The sequence below is a fragment of the Armigeres subalbatus genome, chromosome 2, assembly GCF_024139115.2.
Source record: "Armigeres subalbatus isolate Guangzhou_Male chromosome 2, GZ_Asu_2, whole genome shotgun sequence".
In the NCBI taxonomy this organism is placed as follows: Eukaryota; Metazoa; Arthropoda; class Insecta; order Diptera; family Culicidae; genus Armigeres; species Armigeres subalbatus.
Window position 1 is genome coordinate 133,636,196 of NC_085140.1, and position 24,647 is coordinate 133,660,842.

At 44.8% G+C, this 24,647-nt stretch overlaps 2 protein-coding genes across 5 annotated transcripts in view; one reads left to right on the forward strand and one right to left on the reverse strand.

Annotated features, from left to right (window-relative positions):
• The window catches only part of LOC134209254 (uncharacterized), a 49,039-nt gene extending 38,332 nt beyond the window's left edge, over nt 1-10,707 (reverse strand). Inside the window, exon 1 of the mRNA XM_062685236.1 lies at nt 10,448-10,707. Coding sequence (XP_062541220.1) covers nt 10,448-10,618 — 171 coding nt within the window. The 5' untranslated portion in view covers nt 10,619-10,707. The remainder of the gene's footprint in view (nt 1-10,447) is intronic.
• LOC134210871 (activating transcription factor 7-interacting protein 1-like) overlaps nt 1-24,647 on the forward strand; it is an 81,973-nt gene that overhangs the window by 38,452 nt on the left and 18,874 nt on the right. The window contains exon 1 of one of the 4 annotated variants that reach the window (XM_062687258.1): nt 11,597-11,746. The exons of the other annotated variants lie outside the window; for them this stretch is intronic. The gene's annotated coding sequence lies outside the window, so the exon portion shown is untranslated. Of the gene's footprint in view, nt 1-11,596; nt 11,747-24,647 lie in introns of those variants that run through there. 4 annotated transcript variants of the gene reach the window in all.

Below are 24,647 nucleotides of genomic sequence, written 5' to 3' on the forward strand. Positions count from 1 at the left end.
TGGGATGATGTAATATTCGTCAGAGTCGTTTCACCGAGTTAGATCTAGAATGTCCTAATGGAGCATCCTTAAAATACGCTTAGAGGGGAGGGGGGGATTTGTCCGAAGTGTGACAATGAATACAAACATTTTCATTGATTCATATAAAAAGTGTGACATCGGGGGAGGAAGGGAGGGTTGAAAATGGCCAATTTTTTGCGTTACGTAATTAATGGATCTTCCCTAACTGGTCGGAATTTTTACCAAGTATCTATATTGTTGTAGTTTGTATGCCTGTTCCGCCTGTTCATCGTTTCAATCATTGTTCAAGGCTTTTCTGACATCGGTGCAGGGATTTTGGATAAAGACTTGTTCCGTCTGAGGTAGCTGACTCGCGTAAGTTGGTGGAAGGTTGAAAGCGTGCACGTTGCGTCAAAAATACGCATGTGGGCTTCGGTACGGTGACTCTACGTTACCGCATTTTCCTGATGCACACCGCCGCGTGCACGCAGCATCGAGAAGACGTTTCCTACGTGGGCTAGAGCCCCAACTCATTTTTTACGCAGTTTTTGTGTAACAGATCTAATTTATTACCTACAACGTTTCGGATATCTCTCAGTCTCAAAACTGAGGAATCCTACAACAAATGTAGGCATGAATTGATAAGGAATAATTAACGTTTACCTTTTTGCCTTTCTCGTACAACAAAGTTGTACCGAAAAGCTATTTTACTCTCAAATCGATTTTTTAGGACTCCATTCCCCTCAAGCCATGGACGTCATTTTTGAACGACCCCTAAGTGTCCGTAAATCGTCTTCCACGCGTCCAAGCTGCTCGTCTTATCTCGCCTTCTCGTACCCGTCGGTCATAAATCCATTATCACCGGCAAGTTGTCCAACATTCTGGCTCTATGTCCTGCCCACCGCAGCAATTTCCGCGATTTGAATGATGTTCAGTTCCCTAACTAATGATGCAATTGATGATTCAATAGCCTTCTTCGTGTACCGCTTTTTCATTAAAATCCACTATAGGAGGCCGTACACGTATTACGATTATTTTTCTGGGTTTTGAACCCCTTTCCTCCCATGTCAGATTAAAAAAGGCCTTTTTTATTTATATGGTGCATAAGAAAACGACAAACGACATAACAAGCGACAAGTTACATAAGCCCCCACAAGTGCTTATGTAACAAAAGTACGACCACTACGCCCGACTTCCACAGATGATGCGCCTTCGTATTTCACGACTAACATTGTTATCAGCCGTTAGCAAGGATCCAAGCTAGAAGAATTCATCGACCACCTCGAACGTATCCCCGTCTATCGTAACACTGCTTCCCAGGCGGGCCCTGTCGCGCTCGGTTCCGCTCACAAGCATGTACTTTGTCTTTGACGCATTCACCACCAGTCCAACTTTTGTTGCTGCGCGTTTCAGGCGGGTGTACAGCTCTGCCACCTTTGCAAATGTTCGGCCGACAATGTCCATGTCATCCGCGAAACAAATAAATTGACTGGATCTGTTGAAAATCGTACCCCGGCTCTCCGCATGACACCTTCTAGCGCAATGTACAACAACAGGCACGAAAGTCCATCACCTTGTCTTAGTCCCCGACGCGATTCGCATGAACTGGATTGTTCGCCCGAGATCTTCACACAGTTTTGCACACCATCCACCGTTGCTTTGATCAGTCTGGAAAGCTGTTCTCGTCCATAATTTTCCATAGCTCTACGCGGCGCCATTCAAATTTTCCTCGTAGTGCTACTTCCACCTTTTGATCACCATACGTTTGTCCGTCAAGATGCTCCCATCCTTATCCCTGCACATTTCGGCTCGCGGCACGAAGCCTTTGCGGGATGCGTTGATTTTCTGATAGAACTTGCGTGTTTCTTGAGAACGGCACAGCTGTTTCATCTCCTCGCACTCCGCTTCTTCCAGGCGGCGTTTCTTCTCCTGAAAAAGGCTAGTCTGCTGTCTCCGCTTCCGTCTATAACGTTCCACGTTCTGCCGGGTACATTCAGTCGCTCTAGGTCGTACCGTCGCAGTCGTTGGTACCGAACATTGTTGATGACGGATAGTTTAGGGCGCAGTTTAACCATCACCAGATAGTGGTCAGAGTCGATGTTAGCGCCCAATATATCCTGACGTCGATAATGTCGGAGAAGTGCCGTCCATCAATCAGAACGTGGTCGATTTGTGATTCTGTCTGCAGTGGTGATTTCCAAGTGTACCGATACGAAAGGCTTGTTGGAAGTAGATGCTGTGAATGGCCATATTCTTGGAGGCGGCGAAATCAATTAGTCGTAGGCCGTTTTCGTTCGTCAGCCGGTGAGCGCTGAACTTCCCAATAGTCGGTCTAAACTCCTTCTCTTGGCCAACCTGAGCGTTCAAATCTCCTATGATAATTTTGACGTCGTGGATTGGACAGCCTTCGTACTCACTTTCCAGGTGCGCATAGAATGCGTCCTTATCATCAAACAAACAAACCTCCTACAGCGCTACGATGCCGAGTCCACGGTCCTTAAGCACATCGGCGAGTATGCATGTGCTCCCGATGAAGTTGAGAGATTTGCAGTTCCACGAACCGAGTTTCCAATCGCTAGTCCCTTTTCGTCGCGGTGGTCTTCGCCGATGGTTCCGGTCCGTACTCTCTTGTTGATTGTTTTCGTTGCGTGAGTTTTTTTTTAAAGGCTGGCTTGCAGGGCCTGACACCAAACCACCTAAATTTCCGGAGGACGATTCCATCTTATTTCCGGTGGACCATGGTGCACAGTTTCACTGAGTCCCTTGCTGGCACTCGGACGATGATCAACCGCCCCTAACATGGAGAACAGACGCTGTTATGAGACGATCCCAGCATGAAGAACAGACGCTCAGTAAGATTTACACCTCCGGAGAGGAGCAAACCCCCCCCCCCCTTCCCTGTCAGCATACGACCATAGCTCCCACCGGGGTTACCCGATCTTCCCTTAGGTTACTCGTATCCCGGCCAGCGCCACGAGGAGGTAGGGACCTCAAGCTAAGGACCGCAAGTTGGGGACTATTTTATCCCTTCAAGTACGTAAAGTACCAATGGTACGCTTTACCCATTATTTGCCAACCAAAATTTTGCAGGTTTTGAAGATCGGAGCTAGCTGCTTTGACGTGTAGAGGGGTGCGGAATCTCTCAGAGGTTCGACTTCGGATGGTGTTGAGGCTGTTTTTGGTAGCGGTTTCTGGCGGATTTCACAGAACGCTTCGGGTAGGTCTTCGTGGCGGCCTCGTGATTTTACCCATAGTTACTTGGAGCTTGCTTCTTCCATTTGCTCGGATTCCTTGACTCCGTGTTTTCGCCACTGAATCAAATCGAGCGTTCATGAAGCAGTTCCGAGTGTCGTGGCCTAAACGGAGACAGTGCACACAATGGCAATGGAGGGGGAATCTGCTCAACAGACATCCTGGGTTGTCCAGGAAGTGCGGGGTTAGGGGCCACCTCCAACAGCAAACGAGGGAGGCAGGACTGCATCCCCGACCCGCTAAACCGTTTCCATTACCGCCAAGCCCACCGTCCCTTCGGTACAACCAAAAAGTAATGCTTCAAAGGGGGGCCAGTGCATAACGTACCATCGAGGTTAGCTGCGTGTCCTTGCAGCATCGAACATCGTGACTAGCTTTTTTAGAAGAACACCATGGTATCGTTCCAGCGCATTGCCGGCTTTCCAGGTGGCCTTACCACGCCCTATGTCCTCGCCCTAAGGGTCGACTTCGCGCCTGCTTCCCTCTGCACGACTGGTATCTAGAATGATGATGCCGCGTGCACCCCAAATTGACCTCTCTGCGATAGGGCCTATTCGCCAGCACACAGAGGGACTTGCCGACGCGGTGCCTACGCCTGCCCCAGCCTTGACGAGGACCCCTTTCCGTCCTCGGGCTCGGAACCCGCCCGGTTGACCGACGCCGCGAAAGCGACGATACCATGTTGTTCTTCACGCGGCCACTTGTTTGATAAAAGGATCGAGTTCGACCACAGAGCACCGGTATGACCCATGAAGCCGACTCCGAACCCTTGGACCACCTCTTATTTACGCCTGAACTAGCCATTCCTCGAGCCTACGCGCCACCGGGCTAGGTTGTCCGGGGTAGTGTCCAGACCACATGTGGCAAGCATGTGGTCACGCATTGTGCGAAAACGCGGGCACATGAACAACACGTGTTCCGCCGTTTCCTCTAAACCTCCTCACACCGGACACTCGGGCGAGGCCCCATGGCGCCTTTTGATCCGCGTACCTATCTCCGGTATCAACCTATGTGTCCATCTACCCTTAGTGGCACTGTCCCACGCACGCTGCCATTTGACCATTGAGGCCAACCGACGGATGCCTCTCGTGCCGCGCATTTCGAAGCACTCTATGTCTTCACCGATAACGATGTCAATAGGCCGGTGATGACGCAAAGTGCATCGTGCGACACGGGACGGTACGCGCTCGCAACTTTTAGGCACATGAACCTATACGTACTTTCTAACTTCGTTCTGTAGCAGTTAATACGCAGGGTCGTGCCCCAAGCTGGCCCCCATACCTCAGTATGGTCAGAGCAACGCTAGCCAGAAGCTTGCGCTTGCTGGCATAAACCGCAGAGCTATTGGACATCATCCGGGACAATGCCACTATAAGCTGTGGAGGCACGCTTGCAGGCGTAATTGAAGTGGCTACCAAAGGTGAGCTTATCGTCGATCATTACCCCCAAGAGTTTGATGGAGCGTTCAGTGGTGACCGTGCAGTTGCCTGCCCTTATCACCGCTTGTTGCTCCGACTTTCGGTTGTTAACAACAACCACCTCAGTCTTGTGGTGAGCCAGTTCTAACTTCCTGGAACTCATCCACTCCTCCACAATTGCGATCGAGTGGGCTACAGTCAACTCACCTCTTCGATCGATTCGCTATAGACCTCCAGCGTAATATCGTCAGCAATGTCGACGATTACCACGCCCACCGGGAACTTCAACCCCAAGACACCGTCGTACATGACGTTCCATAACACCGGACCCAGTATGGAACCTTGCGGTACCCCTGAGGTTATGTCAACGCACTTCCGCCTAACCTCTGTGTCTTATACCAGTACTCGATTCTGGAAGTAGCTTCCGAGAATCTTGTACAGGTACTCGGGAATTCCAAGACGCAGGAGCGCATCTGCAATAGCTGCCTAACTGGCACTATTGAATGCATTCCTCACGTCGAGAGTCACTACTGCACAATAGCGAACTCCCCTCCTCTTACGCTGGATAGCTATCTCCGCGGATTTGGTAACCGACAAGATAGCGTCTACCGTCGACTTACCCTTTCGGAAGCCAAACTGGTTACTCGATAGACCATCCGCACCCTCCGCGCGTATCAACAACCTTCTCGAGCACCTTCCCCGCCGTATCAAGAAGGCATATTGGTCTATATGCCGACGGATTCCCGGTGGTTTTCCTGCCTTTGGCAATAGGAGCAAGCTCTGCCTTATCCATGCCTCAGGGAAGACTCCCTCGTCCAGGCATCTCTGCATGACAGATCTGAACATCTCGGGAGCCTTAGCGATGGCCGCTTTGATGGTCAGGTTCGGAATACCATCCGGTCCTGGCGCCATACCTACACTAAGGGACTGTGCAATCCCCGCAAGTTCCGCCACAGTTACTCTTTCGTCGTCGGTCACCCTGGCCTCTGGCAGCTCCACAAAGGGAGGCCAGGGACTTGGGTCGTGACGTGGGAGGAGCCCCGCGATGATCCTCTCTAGCATCTCTGGAGACCGCTCTGTAGGGGCCATCGCCCCACGTGTCTTGGCCATTACGACCCTATAGGCGTCACCCCATGGATTCGCGTTGGCACTTTGATACAGGCCCTCGAAGCAGGCTTTTTTGCCTTTTTTGCTCCCCTTCTGTGCGTGCTCGCTGCATCCGCCTCCTTGCCCGTAGGCAGGCGCGTCGCTGGTTCGGAATTGCTTGAGTCCACCAGTAAGCCGGTGGCATCCCATTCCTAGGGTGGACTTTCCTAGGCATGGTGGCATCGCATGCACGCGAGAGTACTGTTACCAGCTGCTCGCCGCTCAGACCGAGAGTATTGTGCTCGCGGCGGAGCGCTTCCTTAAACACCTCGTCGTCGAAGTATGATGTCTTCCACATACGAGAGCTAGGCCTCGCCCCTTCTTCCGTCCGCTGAATGCTGGTCGTATAGTCGACACTGTAGCGAACCGCCAGGTGGTCGCTGTGAGTGTAGCCATCATCTACCCTCCAGTTCGAACTACTCGTTTGGCCAGGGCTAACGTAACGTCGATAATCGACTCGGCCCCGTTCCAGCTGTAGGTACTTTTGGTACCGACATTAGCCAAGTCCATATCCAACATGGCCAGTGATTCCAGCAGGATCTGCCCCTGTTGATTCGTGGATCGGCTTCCCCATTCCACGGCCCAAGCGTTGAAGTCCCCCGCTATTACCACCGGCCTACGCCCCATCAAGTTAGCCGTCAAACAATCTAGCATTCGACCGAACTGCTCGATGGACCAGGAGGAGGCGCATAGCAGCTGCAGAAGAAGACCCCGTTGATTTTGGCAATGACGAAGCCCTCGTGTGTCGAAGACACCAACTCTTGGACTGGGAATTTCCCCGTTGTCCATATCGCCGCCATTTTAGACCCATCGGTGACCCAATTACCGTTCCTGGCGGGTACCCTATAAGGATCTGCTGTGATAGCGATATCCGTCCCCCATTCAGCAACTGTCTGACACAGCAGTTGCTGGGCTGCATCACAGTGGTTCAGGTTTAGCTGCGTTACCTGCACTGTGATTTTGCAGCACGCTTAAACGTCGGGCACTTCGAACCCCCCATGGGGTGCTTGCTGTTCGCAGCTTTGCTGGAACAGATCAAACAGTTGGGAGGGTTCGTGCAGCATTGTGCCTTATGTCCCTCCAATCCGCAGCGTCGACAGAGCTTGCTTCTGTCAGGGCCTTTGCAGTCCCATTGCTTGTGCCCCGGTTCCAGGCACTTGAAGCAAACTTCGGGTTGCTCATATATGCCCACAGGGCATACCGAACACCCCACCTTGAAGCTCCCTTACTTGACTACCTTGGAGGCGTCCACTGCAGATAGCCGAGCCAATGCTACCTGTGTCCCTGCCGGACCTTTCCGTAGCCGAACGGCTGTGGTGGACGCCTCCACTTCACACTGTCGCCGCAGTGACGTGACGAGCTCTTCGACTTCGGTGATCTCGTCCAGGTCTTTAACCCTTAGATTCACCTCCGTCGTGAGTGCCCTCACCTTGACCGTCTCGCCTAGGACTTCCTCCGCCAACTTCTTGTAGGCGGCGCCCTTTTGCGAGACGCACCGCTTTAGCTCGAGGATCATCTCGCCCATTCGGGTACGTCTTATTCGACGTACATCGGCGCCGAGTTCACCGAGCTTGACGTCACTCCTCATCGCCTTCAAGACGTCCGAGTACTTAGCCTCGTCCGCCGTGATGACTAGGGCATCGCCCCTGGAGCGATTGGCGCCTACCCTAGACTTCTTGCTGCCCTCATTCGCCTGGGCCTTCTTTTCGGCCCTTGACGTCTTCGGTTTCCTCTTGTTCTTGACCAGGGTCCAGGAGGCGTCACCCCCTCTATTTCCCTGGTCTAGGGCGGCTGAGAGCTCTCAGCCTGCCGTAACCCCTTACCAACGTCTTTCCTGGGTGGACGGACCTTTCCAGGTCCTTCCTCCCCTGGTTTTGCAGGTACCTGGCCGGGGTTCAGCTTCCCAGCCCCACTACCCTTGTTCGGGGTAGCAACCCTCCGCGTTTTGGAGCGGCCCCCAGGGAGCTCATCCCCTGGAGACTGTCTCCCCCGTTTTTGTGTCTACTCCGTTGGAGCAGTCACCCCCGACGTGCCCGCGAATACTTGAGCCTCAGTCTGGGTAGACTTTGGCACCACCGTCTTCGCTGGCACGCCCTCGGTCGATTCGACCGACATCTAACATCGGCTTTCGAAGTTTCAGCAAGCTCCTCTTGAGTTCCTTACTGATATTATGCTTCGATGACGCAAAGTCGATGATGGCGTCCAGCTGTTCCGTCGCCACCTCGAAGGCCGAAAGCCCATCGCGTTTGCGGTTCATCGCCTTCACAAGCCATGGGCCGTCTATAACCTCTACCGGCGGAGCCTGGGAGATGGTTAAGTGACCCACGCTGGCGCTGCGCACTGAGCTGCCGACTATTGCCTCTGGCCTCCTAGGCGGAGACCTGAACAACCCACCTCTTGCGAAGGGGTTGTCGCCTACACTACTACCACTAATTGAAGAATTGACTTGGTTTTCCATTTTGGTCCCACGAGTTTCTCTGGAAAAGAGGTCCACCACGCCAGAGCCCAGCATGACGCGGTAAGGGACAATTACTGTGGAGGGTGCCCAAGTACCCCACAGGCTCCGTTAAAGGCCTAGCTCATTATTTCACCCCCCTGGCCATGCATCCCCTCGGTACGGGTCGCTTAACGCCTTGGGATTAGGGATTAGGGACGATGGTCCCGTTGGTCGCACTCACTCTAGCTGATGTCAGAAGGACAACAGTGCCCTGGCTGCACTATCAGCTAAGTAAGCAACCCTTAGCTGGCGGTCAATTGTCATCGGAAGACCCGTGGAAGCTTGAGATTGGAACTTGTGAGGACCAGAGCTGTGTAGGTCGCTCCTTCCCAGATGTCAACTTACCATTTCGCAGCCCAACATTGAGTAACGTCTCGATGCACCGGTTTGTATTTGGTGCACTCGATCATTATGCGGTTGATGGTCTTGATCCTTCAATGTGGTTGTTCCGTGCTCCTGGTGTACCAGGTACAGCTGATCACGGTAGATCCGGTATGTGTCATGCCGGCGGATTTTGAAAGTGTTGAAAGGCACTTCTCTTTCCGCTCGGGTGTTTTACATTGAAACAGCGGTTGCTGCTTATTTCTCTTCTTGGTGCTTGGTGCTTTATCAGCGGATTGCCGACGTTCCCGTCCTTCAACAAAGAAAACTTGTTGCTCGAGAGAGGCTTTACACTGCTCTCGTCAGAAGCAACTTCTTTCGATGTACGCCTTCGCATTCTATTCGCGACCCAGCTGGCCACTGTGTCTTCCATAACGGGACTGGGTGATGAACACGCCAAAGCGCGCACGTCAGACAACTTTTGAAAGCGTCAGGCAAAAATAAAACCATGCGTTCAGAAGGACAGCTTACTTGGAAATGTCTGTAAATGTTTTTAATTGCAACATACAGTAGTAGAACAAAAACATGTTATGTAATGGCATTTTTCAAAACTTGCGGGCACGGCGGGTAAGCTCGTCACCCGTAGGAAGTAGCTCTGTCGCATAGAAAGCATGGAGTTTTATTTTCATGCATGGATTTTTGTAGCTAACAGTTTCGGCACACCTCTTTAAAACGGCAAGCTTACCGTAAATTTCAACAAGTTGGATCGTGTAAGTTTATAGTGGGCACAAACGGCAATGGTAAAGTTTTGACTATATAACATCGCTATCATTTTGCCAGAGGTTCTTTGTGATATGTAAGAAGGTTTTTTTTAATTCTGTACGTTCCTATTTGATTACATCACATAGCAGCTTGGTTTATGCATGCCTGTTCGAAGAGTAGTTTTGGTCATTTGAAGTTACGTTTACCGGTTGAATTTTATACCTAGTTGACTTCTAAATAAAAATATATTTCGCTCACTCTATAAGTTATGCGAATATCCATAAATTACCTAACGCGTGATGTGGAAAGGGGGGTGAGTGAACTGCGATAATCCAAACAAAGTATACAACATTTAAAAAAAATCAAATGTTTCATACAATACAGGGATAACAAGGGGGAGGGGGTGCAAAATAGCCATTTTTTGCGTTACGTAGTTGATGGACCTTCCCTTGTAGAAACCGTTCGTATCGTTCCTATAGTGATGCGTTACGATACGAGCCACTTTTCAAGTGGGGTTTCATTTGCAGCACTTCTAGTTTTCACTCAATTCGACATTACGTAGATTTTTTTGTTAGATTTCGATTTAAAGCATATGCAAAGAGAACGACGAGATTCAACGACCATTATGATCTATACATTTTTTCAAATGCTGCAGTGAAATAAGGTGGAAGGGGTGAAAATAGATAGCGTGGCGAAATTGACCTTATTGCTTGTTTGTGGTTACATTACCAGATAATCTGTATTTGAAATTCGTATTATAATAAAATTCTAGACCAACATTTGAAAAGGGCGTAACAACCATAATTCCTTCTGATTCTTCGTCTACATGTATAGCTATACAATATTATTATGTGGACAAAGAATCAGAAGGAATAAATTTTGGCTGTTACACCCTTTTCAAATGTTGGTCTAAAATTTTAAATAATTATTTAAAAAATTTGAAATTTAGAGGAAGTTAACTTCTAATTATCAGATCATTTTATAAAAGTAAACTAAAACATCAAGCACCGCTGTAAGAGTTCAGTCTATTTACGATGTGATCATCACTCACCCAACGCCATTTTGATTCCCGCAGCGCTTGGTACAGTACAGCAAAATCGATTTCTCTTAACGCCAGCTCGGCTATGGCCAACTGTTTCGTTTCCGTTCCCGTCCGATGTCGTGTTTTTCGTAGCTTGCTCGTTCGCCTGCCATGCGTCTGCTTGGTACTGTTGCCTTGCATTGGCGGTATCTGCGGCGATCGAAGAGCTGTGTCTGTGTATTGTCGAATGTGGGGCAGGTTCGGAAGAGAATCGAAATACTTCAGCTACCGACTCGTTGGTATCTGGATGAGGACTGGATTCGAGTGGAATTGAAAGCTGCATTTCGGTGTGTTTGTCGTGCGTTGCCTATGTCCTCGATATTAAATTCAAGGGGTTTTCCTCCAACTATTTTGAAAATATTTAAATATGTGATATTGATGTATTCTTCCAAATTTCAATGATTAATGTCTTTTTGTTATACATTTTCAACCAATCAATAAGCATTATACATGCGGGCAGGTTACGTCATCCTTCAATTGACAGCACGCTATTCGTATATATCTACGTATTTTGACAAACAATATGCATTAAATTAATAACTTATATAGCCCAAAATTTAAGACAAAATTCCAAGGTTTTAAGTCTTTCTAAATATTTCATAGAAAAAAATAATTTTGTAGAAATTGTATATTTTAGCGTTATGTAATTTGCGGGTGGGCGCTATATCAAACTCTTGTCCTGTAACAATTATTTATTACAACAGATTACAACGATTTCACATTACATAAACTTATTTTTGTAGCATTCAAGCCCATGCAACAAAACCAACAAATCAATTCTGTGTCGCTCTGACGAAATGTGCAATACATACGACCTCACGTGGTAACAGAATGAGATTGTGATGATGAGCAATTTGAGCGGAGGCATTCAATTTGTTCAGAGTTTTATTACATCTTTCTCTTTCTTTTTTTAATTTTAATTAAATCCTGTTTTTATCAAAAATATTTTTTTATGTTAAAGGCGTGATTGAAGGCTAATTGTATGTATTGTTAAAGAAATTCATTTAAATTTTGATAATAATTGGATAATTTATGGAAATTGATTTTAATTGGACAAAAACGATATTCGTGCTTATTCGGCTATCATCGGCTTTTCTCGGTTCAGATGGGGGTTGCTTCTGTTGTAGGAAGCAACCACGATTTCATGAACAACACATATTAGTATTAGTGCAGTGCTGCGAGCAAGCGGACGTTTCGTGCTGTTCGTCCGCCGTGTTTTGTATCTGTTATCAAAATACCTCACTGCTGCTGATCGGTTTCATTTGCCTGGTGAGTAACTTTGCTTTGTTCTTTACACTTTCAGCGCATTGGTTACACCATGCGAGTGTGGCACTCACACTGTGACATAGTTTTGATGTCATACATTCAATACATCGAACATATGTATACATAATATATTAAGTATAGGGTAAAAATCCTAAATCGATCGTTAGCCTTAATTGATTTGAATTAATGGGGTGTGTCGAAGCACAATAGTTAACTGTCGAAATAGCTCTTCGCCCTATATGCTTATAAATCATTTGCATTTTTCTACTGTGAGGCTCGTCTGTACAAAAGATATTTTAGTTACTAGATAAAGATTGTCGCTTCGGTTCCCTTTGTTCTGCTGTCCGAAACATGTGTGGTACATACCTGTCAAATCGTATGGATTTTCCTTCTTTGACATTTAGCTCCCCTATCCTCGCCAGCAAAAGATGTTCCGGACAGCGACGACAGCGACAATCTTTATCTAGTAACTAAAATATCTTTTGTCTGTACCTCTCTCTCTCTTCGCAAACTATGCGGCGGTTTTTTTTTGTATGGATAAGAATTCATGGGAAAATGTGCTCTGTATATTGATGTGCACAAAGCAGAACCATAATTTAATAAATCTTATGATGGTACAAAATCTAATGAAAGCTTCAAATTTGACGTTGTTTCATTTAATTTTTTTATTTAAATTTTTAACTTTCTCAAACTTTTCTTGAATGAGAATATTTTATTTTTTTACTAAGGGCCGATTTCTTCACCTCCGCTTAGTGCTTAAACCAGGTTTAATCGTATGGGTAAGCATCGCTTAAGAGTTAAGCGGAGGTGAAGAAATTGGCCCTAAAACAAATAATCAAAACTTGTATTTTAAGCCTAAATAGAAATTTTACTTGCACATGTTTTGAGAGTATTTTAAGTATATAAAGTTTTATAAGACTTATGTATACATATTTCGCCTTTAACCTGACAGAAATAAAAACCACCACCAACTAATAAATTATAAATGACTAAGGTATTGTTTTATCTAATCTAAATGTGTGCGCAAAAATGATTCTATACTACGGCGATGAAACGTGAGCCATTAATACTTAACTGGGACAAACCAAAATACTTCACCGCAACGTATCACTCGCGAATGCGCGTGTTCGACGGTCGTGAAGTGAGCGTAGCAAGTAGAGTCGCTATGTCTAAGAGTGTGGCTCTTTTTCTCCTGTTGCCAATAGCTTGCGAGGACGGTGGTATGCTTGCTTTTAATGATTCCCAACGAACATACATTCGAATGGTGGGTTTATTTTATTTCGAATGTATACCTAATTGATGTTTGGTTATTTGGTTATTCTTTTTTATAACAATTAAACTCACGTATTCCTGTTGTGTTGTATCAGTGATTGTATCAGCCATACGGTATTCTGTTAATTTATTTGTGCTTATTCTGCGTCTCGTATGAGGTGAGGCGTTTCGAATGAAGTGACAAATTGTCGATACCTCCCATTTAAATTACACGGTCGTCTCACGTGAGATGTGTCGAATTCGACTATTCTCGAGTCATTCGAGACGCAGAATAAGCACAATTGTTTGTTAGTAGTGTAGTATGATGAACTCTTTACATAAGAAAAACCACTTTATTAAGGGCATGAATGTTGTTTAGATCCATCCTATTGGACAATAGAATCTATTGTATGTCTATTGGAACAACAATAACGCAACTAAATATGTGTACGATCCCTATAGAGCAGCGGTTCTCAACCTGGGGTATATGTACCCCCAAGGGTACCTTCCCTGGGGGTACCTCGGACGAACATGCGTAATGGCGGACGTATTACGATTCCAATAAAAAAATATTGGTAAAGTTTTAATAATTGTATAAATTAATATTGCAAGACTTTGTATTGTACATTATATGCATAGCAATCCGGTAATCAAAACATATCGAATCATGTCCACCACCAACACAGGGTGTGACAGAAGATCGAAAAAACTTCAAAAGCAATCTACTTGATCGGAACAAAATTAACAAAAATATTAAATTTGAAGGCGCAGAAGTCTTGAGGCATGAAGGTTTAGGACAACTCTTGGAAACCTTCTTCTACATGGTTCGAAAGCGTCCTTCCAAGACCCCTTTTAAGAGGCTTGGAAACATCCTTTCGAGAGGCTCGGAATTCTTCTTCCAGTCAGCCCCCTTTTCAAGTGGTTGGGAAGCCTTTTTTCAAAAAGCACCCTTTCAGGAGAGTTGGAAGCTCTTTTTCCAAAGACTCGGAAACTTCCTTTCAAGTGGCTCGGAATTCTTCCTTCGAGAAGCTTGGAAGCCTACTCACAAAAAAAGCTCAAAAGCCTCCTTTTAAAAGGCCCGGAAACCTCCTTTCGAGGAACTTGAAATTATTTCAGCCAACTCCCACAAGGGATCGTTCAAAAATTACGTTCATCGTTTTTCGGCATTTTCAACCCCCCTGTCACAAACTGTCACAAATCATTGACTCCCCCCCTCCCCCTGTACATACATGTGTCATTTTTATTTTGGAGATTATTTTCGTTTTTCTTTTTTTTACCATATTTTTTTTACATTTACATAATGAGTTATGTCCCTTACTAACAGTATGAATATGTTTTTAAAATGCAAGTTGTTCCTAAAATGCTTTCAGTATTTTTTTTTTCTTTTTTCTATGGACGTCACATAAGACGAACGCCCTCCCTCTCCCTGTCACAAACTATCACAAAACTCTGACCCGCCTCCCCCCTCAAACGGTGGAAGGCCCCCAATTGGTTTCGGACGCTAGATTCAAAAGGGTCAAACCCAGTTTCAGGATGCCCGGACGCTCCGTTTTCAAGCCCCCTTTCAAATGGCTGGACAACTTTATTTCGTGTGGCTCGGAATTCTTTCAAAAAGTCTGGCAGCCTACTTTTAAACGGCCAAGCAACGTCATTTCTACATGATCAATGCCTCTTTCAAGAGGCTCAGAACAGTGGCGTAGTCATGGGGTGGTTTTGGACATACCCCCCAGAGACAAAATTTTTAGAAGGCATTTTTTTCGAACCTTCTCGAATTAAAATTTTCTGGCTACGCCTCTGGCTCAGAAGAACCCTTTTAAGAAGCTCAAACACCTCCTTTCGAGAGGTTTGGAATTCTTCTTTCAACCAGCACATTTTGAAATGGTTCGGAAACCTATTTTGCAAAATAATTGGGAGCCCCCTTTTCAAAAGGGTTTAAAGTCCCCTTTCATGAGATACGGAAGCCCCCTTTCAAAAAGATAGAAGGCCCTCATTCAAGAGGCTGCGATACCCCTTTTTTAAGAGGGTCACAAGCCCCCTTTTCAAAAGGGTTCCCAGCAAACACAAGATCGTATATCATAGCGAATAAGTATACAAAGTGCACGCAGTCAAATGGAGGAATGCGCCTATATCGCATCCACCTTGAACATTTATTCGCTAGCATATGCGATTTTGTGTTGGCTGGGTTGGAAGTCCTCCTTCAAAAAGACCCGGAAGTCCTCTTTCAAGAGGCTTGGAAGCACCCTTCTCCACCCTCTTTCAAGTGGCTCGGAAACCCAATCGAGGGGCCTACTTTCAAAAGGCTCAGCAACGTAATTTTAAGATGGTCAAAGCCTCCTTTCAAGAGGCTCGAAGGACCCCTTTCATCAGGCTCGGAAACTTCCTTTCGAGGGGCTCGGAATTCTTCTTTCAGCCAACCTTCTTTCAAGTGGTTCTTAAGCCTATTTTCAAAAGGGTTGGAAGCCCACATTCAAAAGGGCTCAGAAGCCCATTTTCAAATTTCTCCGGAACTTCCTTTGGAGGGACTCGGATTTCTTCCTTCGAGAAGCTTAGAAACCTACTATCAAAAGGCTCAGAAACGTCATTTCAAGATACCCAAAGCCTCATATCAAGAGGTTCGAAAGACTCCTTCCATAAGGCTCAGATGCCCTCTTTCAGAAGGCTTAGAAACCTCCGTTGGTGGGGCTCGGAGCTCGGAAGCCTCTTTTCAAAAGGGTCAGAAGCCCACTTTCTGGAGGCTCGGAAGGCCCATTTTCAAGAGGCTTTGGCCCATTTTCTTCTTTGAAGAAGCGTGGAAGCCTACTTTCAATAGGTTCAAAAACGTCATTTCAAGATACTCAAATATCTCGTTTCAATAGGTTCGAAAGCACTCTTTCAAGATAATCTTATGAGTTACGCTTATTAACATAGGGGGTACCTCAATGAATACAAAAACACAAAGGGGTACCCCTCAAGGAAAAGGTTGAGAACCGCTGCTATAGAGGACATAGGGCCGATGTCCATGTAGCGTTTTTTCAACGCGACGTGCACGCAGCGTTAAAATAACGCAGGTGTTCATCGGTGTGGCGACGCTGCGTTACCGCTTTTTCCCGATGCACACCTGCGTCCTTTTAACGCCGTGTGCACGCAGCGTTGAAAAGACGCTACGTAGACATCGAGCCATAATGATAAGATTTAAAATTGTCAAAGTTAGTTGCCTATTTTCCGAGTGTTGAACATTAGACATGTACGTTAATAACAATGTCTGAAAACTCGATGTGCACATGCGAAGTGAAACACAGTATGTGAAAGATTTAATAAATTAAAAAAGTTTATGCAGTGATATGCAGATTTTATCACCCCCTGGTGAATTTCGAGGTGATAAAACAAGAAATGTGACAAAATTGAAAAAAAAAGCACCTGATTAATCCACCTAGCGGTGATGGTGCCTTTCTTGTGCATTATAAAAATAGTATTTTGGCCATTACTTTTGAGCCCATAGTCCGATTTGACCAGTTTTCAATAGGAGAGTATTCTCCGGCGAAATCAACTTGTTGCAAGCAAATCGATTAAGGATAAATGCCTAAAAAATGAGTGAAAATTTTTATTGTAAAAAAATGTATTTTGGCCATAACTCCGAATCCCATAGTCCGATTCGGCCAATTTTCAATACGAAATAATGGGACAGGATTCCGCGTTGAATGCAACTTGTTGCGAATCGGTTAAGGATAAGTTGCTGAAAATGAGTGAGAAATGTGTACGCTTAGTTGGTTAAAGCACCAGTCTAGCGTGGTCGTGGGTTCGAGTCCCATCGAAAGGAAAGTGGTTACCTCCAATACATTTTTCAAATTAATATCTTCCACATAATGTACATATTCACATATGAGTTTTCTCAACATTGTAAATTAATATCCAAGGTTTAATCCCCGGAAATAGGCAATTAACTTTGATTGATCCGAAATACCAGTTGATTTTTCCTTGTTTTTGTTTGACTTCTTCTTGTGGGACCCATTGTTTCCGAGATTGTTTCATTGAAGTTGAAGATCTTAGTCGATTAAAATCAAACCGCGTAAAAACCTGGGTATATTTTCTAACTTTTTGGAGAATTCTTCAAGCAATATCTTGAAGGAAAAAAAACCAAAACAAATTATAGATGGAGATTTTTTTAGGAGGCATTTTTCATAAACAAATTTAGAAGAATGTTTTCATAGTGCACCCTTCATAAGTCGTTGTTCCATGACTTGATATTGTAGTTCCTGTTGAAAACCGAAGTGAGCTTCCGCGAAAATCGAATTTTCATCCATTTCTTGATGTCGCAACCAAGATGAATACACCACTAGGTGTTACAATCTGCCAAACTCACGATTCAGCCATCTTGGATTTTAGTATGGAAGATCCAGCCAGTTTGTTTTCGTTTTGCACCAGAAAATGAATTCTTTTCTTCCATAAACTTCTTCTCTTCTCTTCCATAAACTCTTCCTTCTTTTCCATAAACTTGGCAGATTGGAGCACCTAGTAGCAACCTAGTCGCAACTGAATTGCGAGTAGTGTGCATCTATGCCATAGCCGTGCGCTATCACGCGTACTACTCGCAACGTGCGACAACCGGGAAAAGGAGAACGATTGTCGTGAGTGTTACTTAGCAGATTTTTCACCCCAGTAAAATTTTCAAAAAATTCTGGAATAGGGTGAGAACCATTTGGGCAGTATTCCTATTCCCGTCCACAACGTTCATTACTCGATCTCATTACAACCGAATTACTTGTTTTTTTAGTACGTTGTTAGTTTCTGTCGACATCTAGTGATGTACAAAAAATCAAGCCATTTGGTTGGAACGCGGTCGAGTTATCAACGTTGCGGACGGGAATAGGGGGTGCTGCCCAAATGGTCCCGCTCCCTACTGTAAATTATCCGTTTTTTTTCTCGCAATACGAAGAAATCTTGTTTAATGTACAAGAGTTAGACCAAAAGGTTCAGATAGGAACATTATTGTCGGACTTCAAATCAGCACAACTTTGCTTAATATTAAACGTTTTTTTATAAAACCAGAACTATCCGACGCAGAAGGTCTTCTAAAATTTTGTCATTATCCTAAATCTCAGATCGTTCTACGGGGCATACAACTAGACGAGTTTATGTGTCCGATGGACCCAGTTTTATTGAAATTGGATTAGTTATGCTAATTTGAGTTTCGACCAACATTTCTCAACATTTTTTTTGACGTTTGTAATCACAATCCATAGCGCACTAATCAATTCGCTCTTCATTGAAGATACGCTCTTTCACTTCTCGATTTTCAAACCGAAGGACAAGTTGCCCTTCTTCATATTCACGATTCTCCCGGATACGCTGACGTGCCAAATGAAAACACGACACGGTTTGTTCCTAATCAAAGCAGAAATTGCGCCTCACTCGAGTCTTTACGCTTCTTCTGAACACTATGACATGCTAAACGAAACGCACTAATTGATTAGCTCAAAATCGGGCAAGAATTGCGCTTTATTTCTTTCAATTGCAATTCTCCCGGACACGATATCGTGCCAATGAAAACATGACCCATCGCGCACTAATTGATTTGATTCTAATCGAAACAGAAATTGCGCTTTCTATTTAACGAACACGCTGACTATTTGATTCTACTGAATTGAAGTAGAATTTGCGTTTTTTCACTTCTCGTTTCTTCCGGCCATGCTGACGTGCTTAATGAATACACGATCCGTCACGCATTATTGATTGTTTTTTAACACGCATTGTTCATAACCTAAGCAGAAATTACGCTTTGCCACTTCTTGTTTCTTTCGGCACCACGCTGACGTGCCTAATGAAATCATTCATTGATCTCTCCTTATCTTGATGCACACTTCAATATCGAGATGTAGAGATTCGACTGTAGAAGCGTTTAATTTATATCGTCATCAATGAAATTTTCATTTTTTGAAATGTTTCTTAGGGGAGACTACAGCCTGAAGGGCCTTACGCAATACAGCGGAACGGCGACGGAAACGGCAGATTTGACAGTTAGCCCATAAACCATTATTGAAATTGGATTAGTTATGCTAATTTGAATTTCGACCAACATTTCTCAACATTTGTGTTGACGTTTGTAATCACAATCCATAGCGCACTAATCAATTCGCTCTTCATTGAAAATACGCTCTTTCTCTTCCCGATTTTTTCGGACACTAACCTGATTACAACGTGTCAACAAAAACATGACCCGTCGTGCACTAAGCGATTTGTTTCAAACCGAAGGAGAAATTGCCCTTCTTCATATTCACGATTCTCTCGGACACGCTGAGGTGCCAAATAAAAACACTACACGGTTTGTTCCTAATCAAAGCAAAAATTGCGCCTCTTCACTCGAGTCTTTACTTTACGCTTCTTCTGAACACTATGACGTGCCAAACGAAACGCACTAATTGATTAGCTCAAAATCGAGCAAGAATTGCGCTTTATTTATTCGCATTGCAATTCTCCCGGACACGATAACGTGCCAATGAACGACCCATCGCGCACTAATTGATTTGCTTCTAATCGAGACAGAAATTGCCCTTTCTATTCAACGAACACGCTGACTATTTGCTTCTACTGAATTGAAGTAGAATTTGCGTTTTTTCACTTCTCGTTTCTTCCGACCATGCTGACGTGCTTAACGAATACACGATCCGTCACGTATTATTGATTGTTTTTTTAACACGCATTTTTCATAACCTAAGCACTAAGCTTTGTCACTTCTTGTTTCTTTCGGCACCACGCTGACGTGCCTAATGAAATCATTCCTTGATCTCTCCTTATCTTGATGCACATTTCAATATCGAGATGTAGAGATTCCACTGTAGAAGCGTTTAATTTATATCGTCATCAATGAAATTTTCATTTTTTGAAATGTTTCTTAGAGGAGACTTCAGGCTGAAGGCCCCCACGCAATACAACGGAACGGCGACGGAAACGGCAGATTTGACAGTTAGCCCATATATTTTCTGTCAAATTTTCCGTTTCCGTCGCCATTCCGCTGAATTGCGGCTTGGGGCTGGCTTATATCTCTTACATGAAAAAAATCTAAACGTCTGCCTCATTCTAACGGAACTATCAAGTCTATACTTTCGCGTCTAATTCTGTAATGAATATGTACGTTTATGTTTGGAAGATGAGACATTTCCTCATAATATTAGTTGGCATTACGTTTTCTTGACATGTTCATGTTTTCGTCTCATTTCTTCTATTCCAAGACCAAGATCAGGGTTTGAATCCAAAGGAGAATGAGAAAATCTTTCACTTATCATGTCTGTATACACTCTCGATAGGTAGCATACCGTGAGAGACGTTTTTCGGTAGCTGTTACGATAATAAACTGATTCGGGGGGCTACAACCCATGATAAATTTCTTTTAATAAGCCCCAATTGCGGGGGCACCGGTTCTGATGATACATTTCAACTTGTTTTACACAGCTGTGCGAAAAAAATATGAACCCCAACATAAAATGAACGAGAACAAAGCGTTTTATCAAACCCCCTCGGTGGGGCCGCACATCCGAATAAGTTTTTTTTCCAACTTGTATTCAAGTGCGACAATTTTTATTTCATGGCTTGTTATGATTCGAAGAGATTTTCGCCTCTCTTCTATCGTCGTTCGTTATCTATGGAGAGCGATTTCTGCAAACCCTGACCAAGATAGATTGAGAAATTACGACATCGAGAGACTGAGAAAAATATTGTTTTTCAAGAATGTGCCGGAGTGATTTCATATTTACCAGGAAAGCAATCGCGATAACCGAAATTAGTACTGCCTATCGTTACTTTAAATACTTCTGTGTCTGAGAAGCTCGACCGGGATCTCGTCCTTCCCAGCAGCTTTACTGTTTTTCAGCTAGTTTAGAGCCTTCTTAACCTCGTCCAGCGTTGGTGGTTCCACAGCTTGACCGTCGTCGACTATGTCTATCATGCTCCATAATACACCTTTATTTTCACCGTTCAACAAATCTTCGAAGTGCTCCTTCCACCTGGCTACCACCATAGTCTTGTCTGTCAGCAAGTTCCCCTCTCGGTCATTGCACATGGCGAGCACTGGCGCAGTCTTATGCCGCGCGCCATTGACAGTTTCGTAAAACCTCCGCATATCGTTTCTATCCATGTTCTCCTGCGCTTCAGCTATCACACTCTCTTCGTGTTGCCTTTTTTCTGCGGTGGATTCGTTTCTCTTCTGCCCTTGCTACACTGTTCCTCCCTTGGCACGGGTACGAGTCACTAGCATTCGACTCCTAGCAGCATTTTTCTCGTCCGTCACTCGCTGGCACTCCTCATCAAACCAACCATTTCGTTGGCATCGCTGTGCAGTGCCTAACACTTCCTGCGCTGTTGTAGTCACAGCTTCGTGGATATTTTCCCACAATCTGTTGACGTCGCCAAATCCGGTGGCATCTCCTATCCGCTCGTCCAGCTTCTGGTGGTACTGTTCAGCAACTCCTTCAACTGACAAGCGTTGGATATTGAAACGCATCGTTCTGTTGTTTCGTTAATTCGTGACGCTGGAAAGTCGCGCCCGAATTTTTGCAACTACAAGATAGTGATCCGAGTCGATGTTCGGACCTCTGTAGGACCTTACATCTATAACATTCGAGAAATGTCGACCAGCACGTGGTCTATCTGTGAGCAAGTGTCTCCATTCGGATGTTGCCAGGTGTGTTTGCGGATATTCTTACGTGCGAAGTAGGGACTGCTTATTGCCATCCCTCTAGCAGCAGCAAAGGTTACAAGTCGCAGACCATTATCGTTGGTAGCGGAATTAAGGCTTTCCGTATCAATGACAGGGCGAAAGAAACTTTCTCTTTCGATCTGCGCATTTGCATCCCCGATGACAATGCAATGTTTACATCGTGTGTTGGGCACTCTCCGTAGGCCTTATCAAGGCTTTTATAGAAATCATCCTTCACGTCATCAGGATTATTCGTTGGGGCATAAATGCTGATCAGGCTATAGTTGAAAAATTTGCCCTTCATTCTCAACACGCAAATGCGGTCGTTTATCTGCTTCCACCGGATAACACGCTTCATCTGCTTCCCGATCACTATGAAGCCAACTCCTGGTTCTGCTCTGTCACCGCCGCTATAGTAGATGAGGTACTTGAATGAAGTGTTCGCTATGGGATCCACCGCCCAGAATTCACGTCCCAGTTCTGGGCCACCGTATTTCCTGGTTTGGGGGCCATCCACAAAGTACGTCACGCTCTTAGGGGAGAGGGGGGGTTCCGAGAAGCGTGACGATTCATATAAAAATTTTAGAGTTTTAATACAAAAAGTGTGACGAAGGGGGGTGGGGGGGTTGAAAATCGTCAATTTTTGCGTGACGTACTTTATGGATCTTCCCTTGCTGCCATTCACGCCGACCTTCTGCAGCTCACGAGCCAGGAGCTCAACACGTGCGGGTTGATTCAAAGTTCTCACGTTCCAAGATCCGACTTTCCAATCGTTGTCCTTTATTCGTTGCCAGGTCTGTTGCCGTTGAATCAATCCATTTGCTCTACTTTTGCCTTTCTTGGTAACTGTAGAATCTTCGGTAGGCTACCTTACCAGGGTTGCGCTACCTACATCGCGTTGAAGGGGCTGACTTCTCGATGCTGACACGATGCAACATGGTGTGCATAGTTTAGTTTAGAGTCCCTCGCTGGCACTCGGACGATGATCAGCCGCCCTTAACATGGGGAGCAGACGCTGTTGTGAGCCGCTCCTAACATGGAGAACAGACGCTCGATCAGAGTTGCACCTCCGGAGAGGAGCAAATCCCCCCTTTCAGTCAGCATTCGACCATAGTTCCCACCGTGGATGGTTACCCGATCGTCCCTAAAGTTGCTCGTATCCCGACCAGCGCCACGAGGAGGTAGGGGAAGGAGTTGCTCAAGGTGACGTCACTATTTGCGTTGAATAAGATCAGCGAGAGAGTAAAAGAGACAAGTAGTGGCACGCAACGCTGATCTGCGCCACCTTAGTAAAGTCTAGCTCATTGGGAGTTGCTGGTAAGAGGCTAAGAGTAAAATCAGCAGTGATTCAAATCGTTCGGGGCTGTCAGTTTGAATATGAATCAGAAACATTAATTTTCCCAGCAGCTGTTCTAGATTCATTTTTTATACCAGTCAAATGTCAAAAAAATAAAACTGGTATAACGCTCCGTTCTATTTTCTGCAGATTTGAACCACGATTGAATCACGAGATTCAAATGTTTTTCAATTGTTTTGGTGTATGAATACGTCATTTTATCAACGGATCAATCCACTTTGCAACTACGGCGTCTTTCTTGGCAGCAACATAATGATTTCATTTAATTGAAAATTTGAAAAACATGAATGGTCACTGCTGGGGAAACCAGAGAGTTTGTTCTATTTTGCTCCAGATTCAAACTAGAATAGTGGTCGAAAATTTAGAATGAAACTGAATCATTACTGATTTCACTCTAAGGACCGCAAGATGGGGTCTATTTTATTCCTTCAGGCACGCGAAGCACCAATGGTACGCTTTACCCAGCATTTGCCGTGCCGTGGGTTACCAATTCTATAACTCTCACCTTATCGCTGAGTATATACTTTTAAAGAAGAAGGCATCTACTCTTTTGCCTTATTCCAGGCAAATACATACTTCTAAAGATGGAAATCATATATTCATACGATTAACTTTTTTTGTTTTGGGCATTATGCTAAACGGTATACACTGTATTTGGTACATCTTTTCAACGATTATACCAGATGGCCTCGAGGTACCCAACACATTATGCCAATTGGTCTTTATGCTAAATGGCCTTTAGACATTTAAGTCCTAATGCCAAATGGGATTATGCCATGTGTGCTTCCCCCTGGGCGTCGCCCTTTTTGGACACCTTCTCTAAGTTATTCTGCATCCAGTCTACCGGGAGAGTTTGGTATCTCAGATATTGCGAAATAAGCGGTGCAACATTTGAGCGGATGTCATTTATGTGTAGGTTGATCTCAAAAAATGATGAGCTGATACCCATAGCACTAATCTGCCGCTAACCGCAAATCGAGCACATCTGTATATGGGCCTCCATATACAGATGTGCTCGACTTGCGGTTAGCGGCAGTAATGGTCTGAACTTCAGGACGATTTGGAGAATCACAAAGGTCTTACATATAACATTCGAGACTTAGTTGATTTCATGAAACTAATTTTATGAATACAAGAGCGTTTTGGATTCGGACCTTTTGGATTATTTATCGGAGTAAAAGTATAACATTCATGTGCTGGATGATCTCATGGAACCAGTGAGCTGATTTGCCGGACCTTTTGGATAATCTTAATGGTCTGAGTAAGAAAAGGAATCATTTCGATTTAACGAACCTCGATGAAAAATATAACATTCGAGACTTGATTGACCTGACGTTATAGAACTCTTGAGCTAAACTCCAGGACGTTTTGGATAACCTACAGGATCTGAAGTAGCTTGAAAAATTTGTGGATACTCATTATAAGATTTCTGTTATATTTGTCGGTTCAAAGATAATCCATTCAAGATTTAATTGTTTGGATATATTAGAAATAGAATGTTTTGAACTCTAAGACGTTTTGAAGAACCAGAGAAGTTCTAATTACACTCAAAGATCAATGTGTTTATGTTCAAATGGATGCACTCGGACAAGTTTTTGATGTTGGGACATTGTTCTAGATATTTTTCA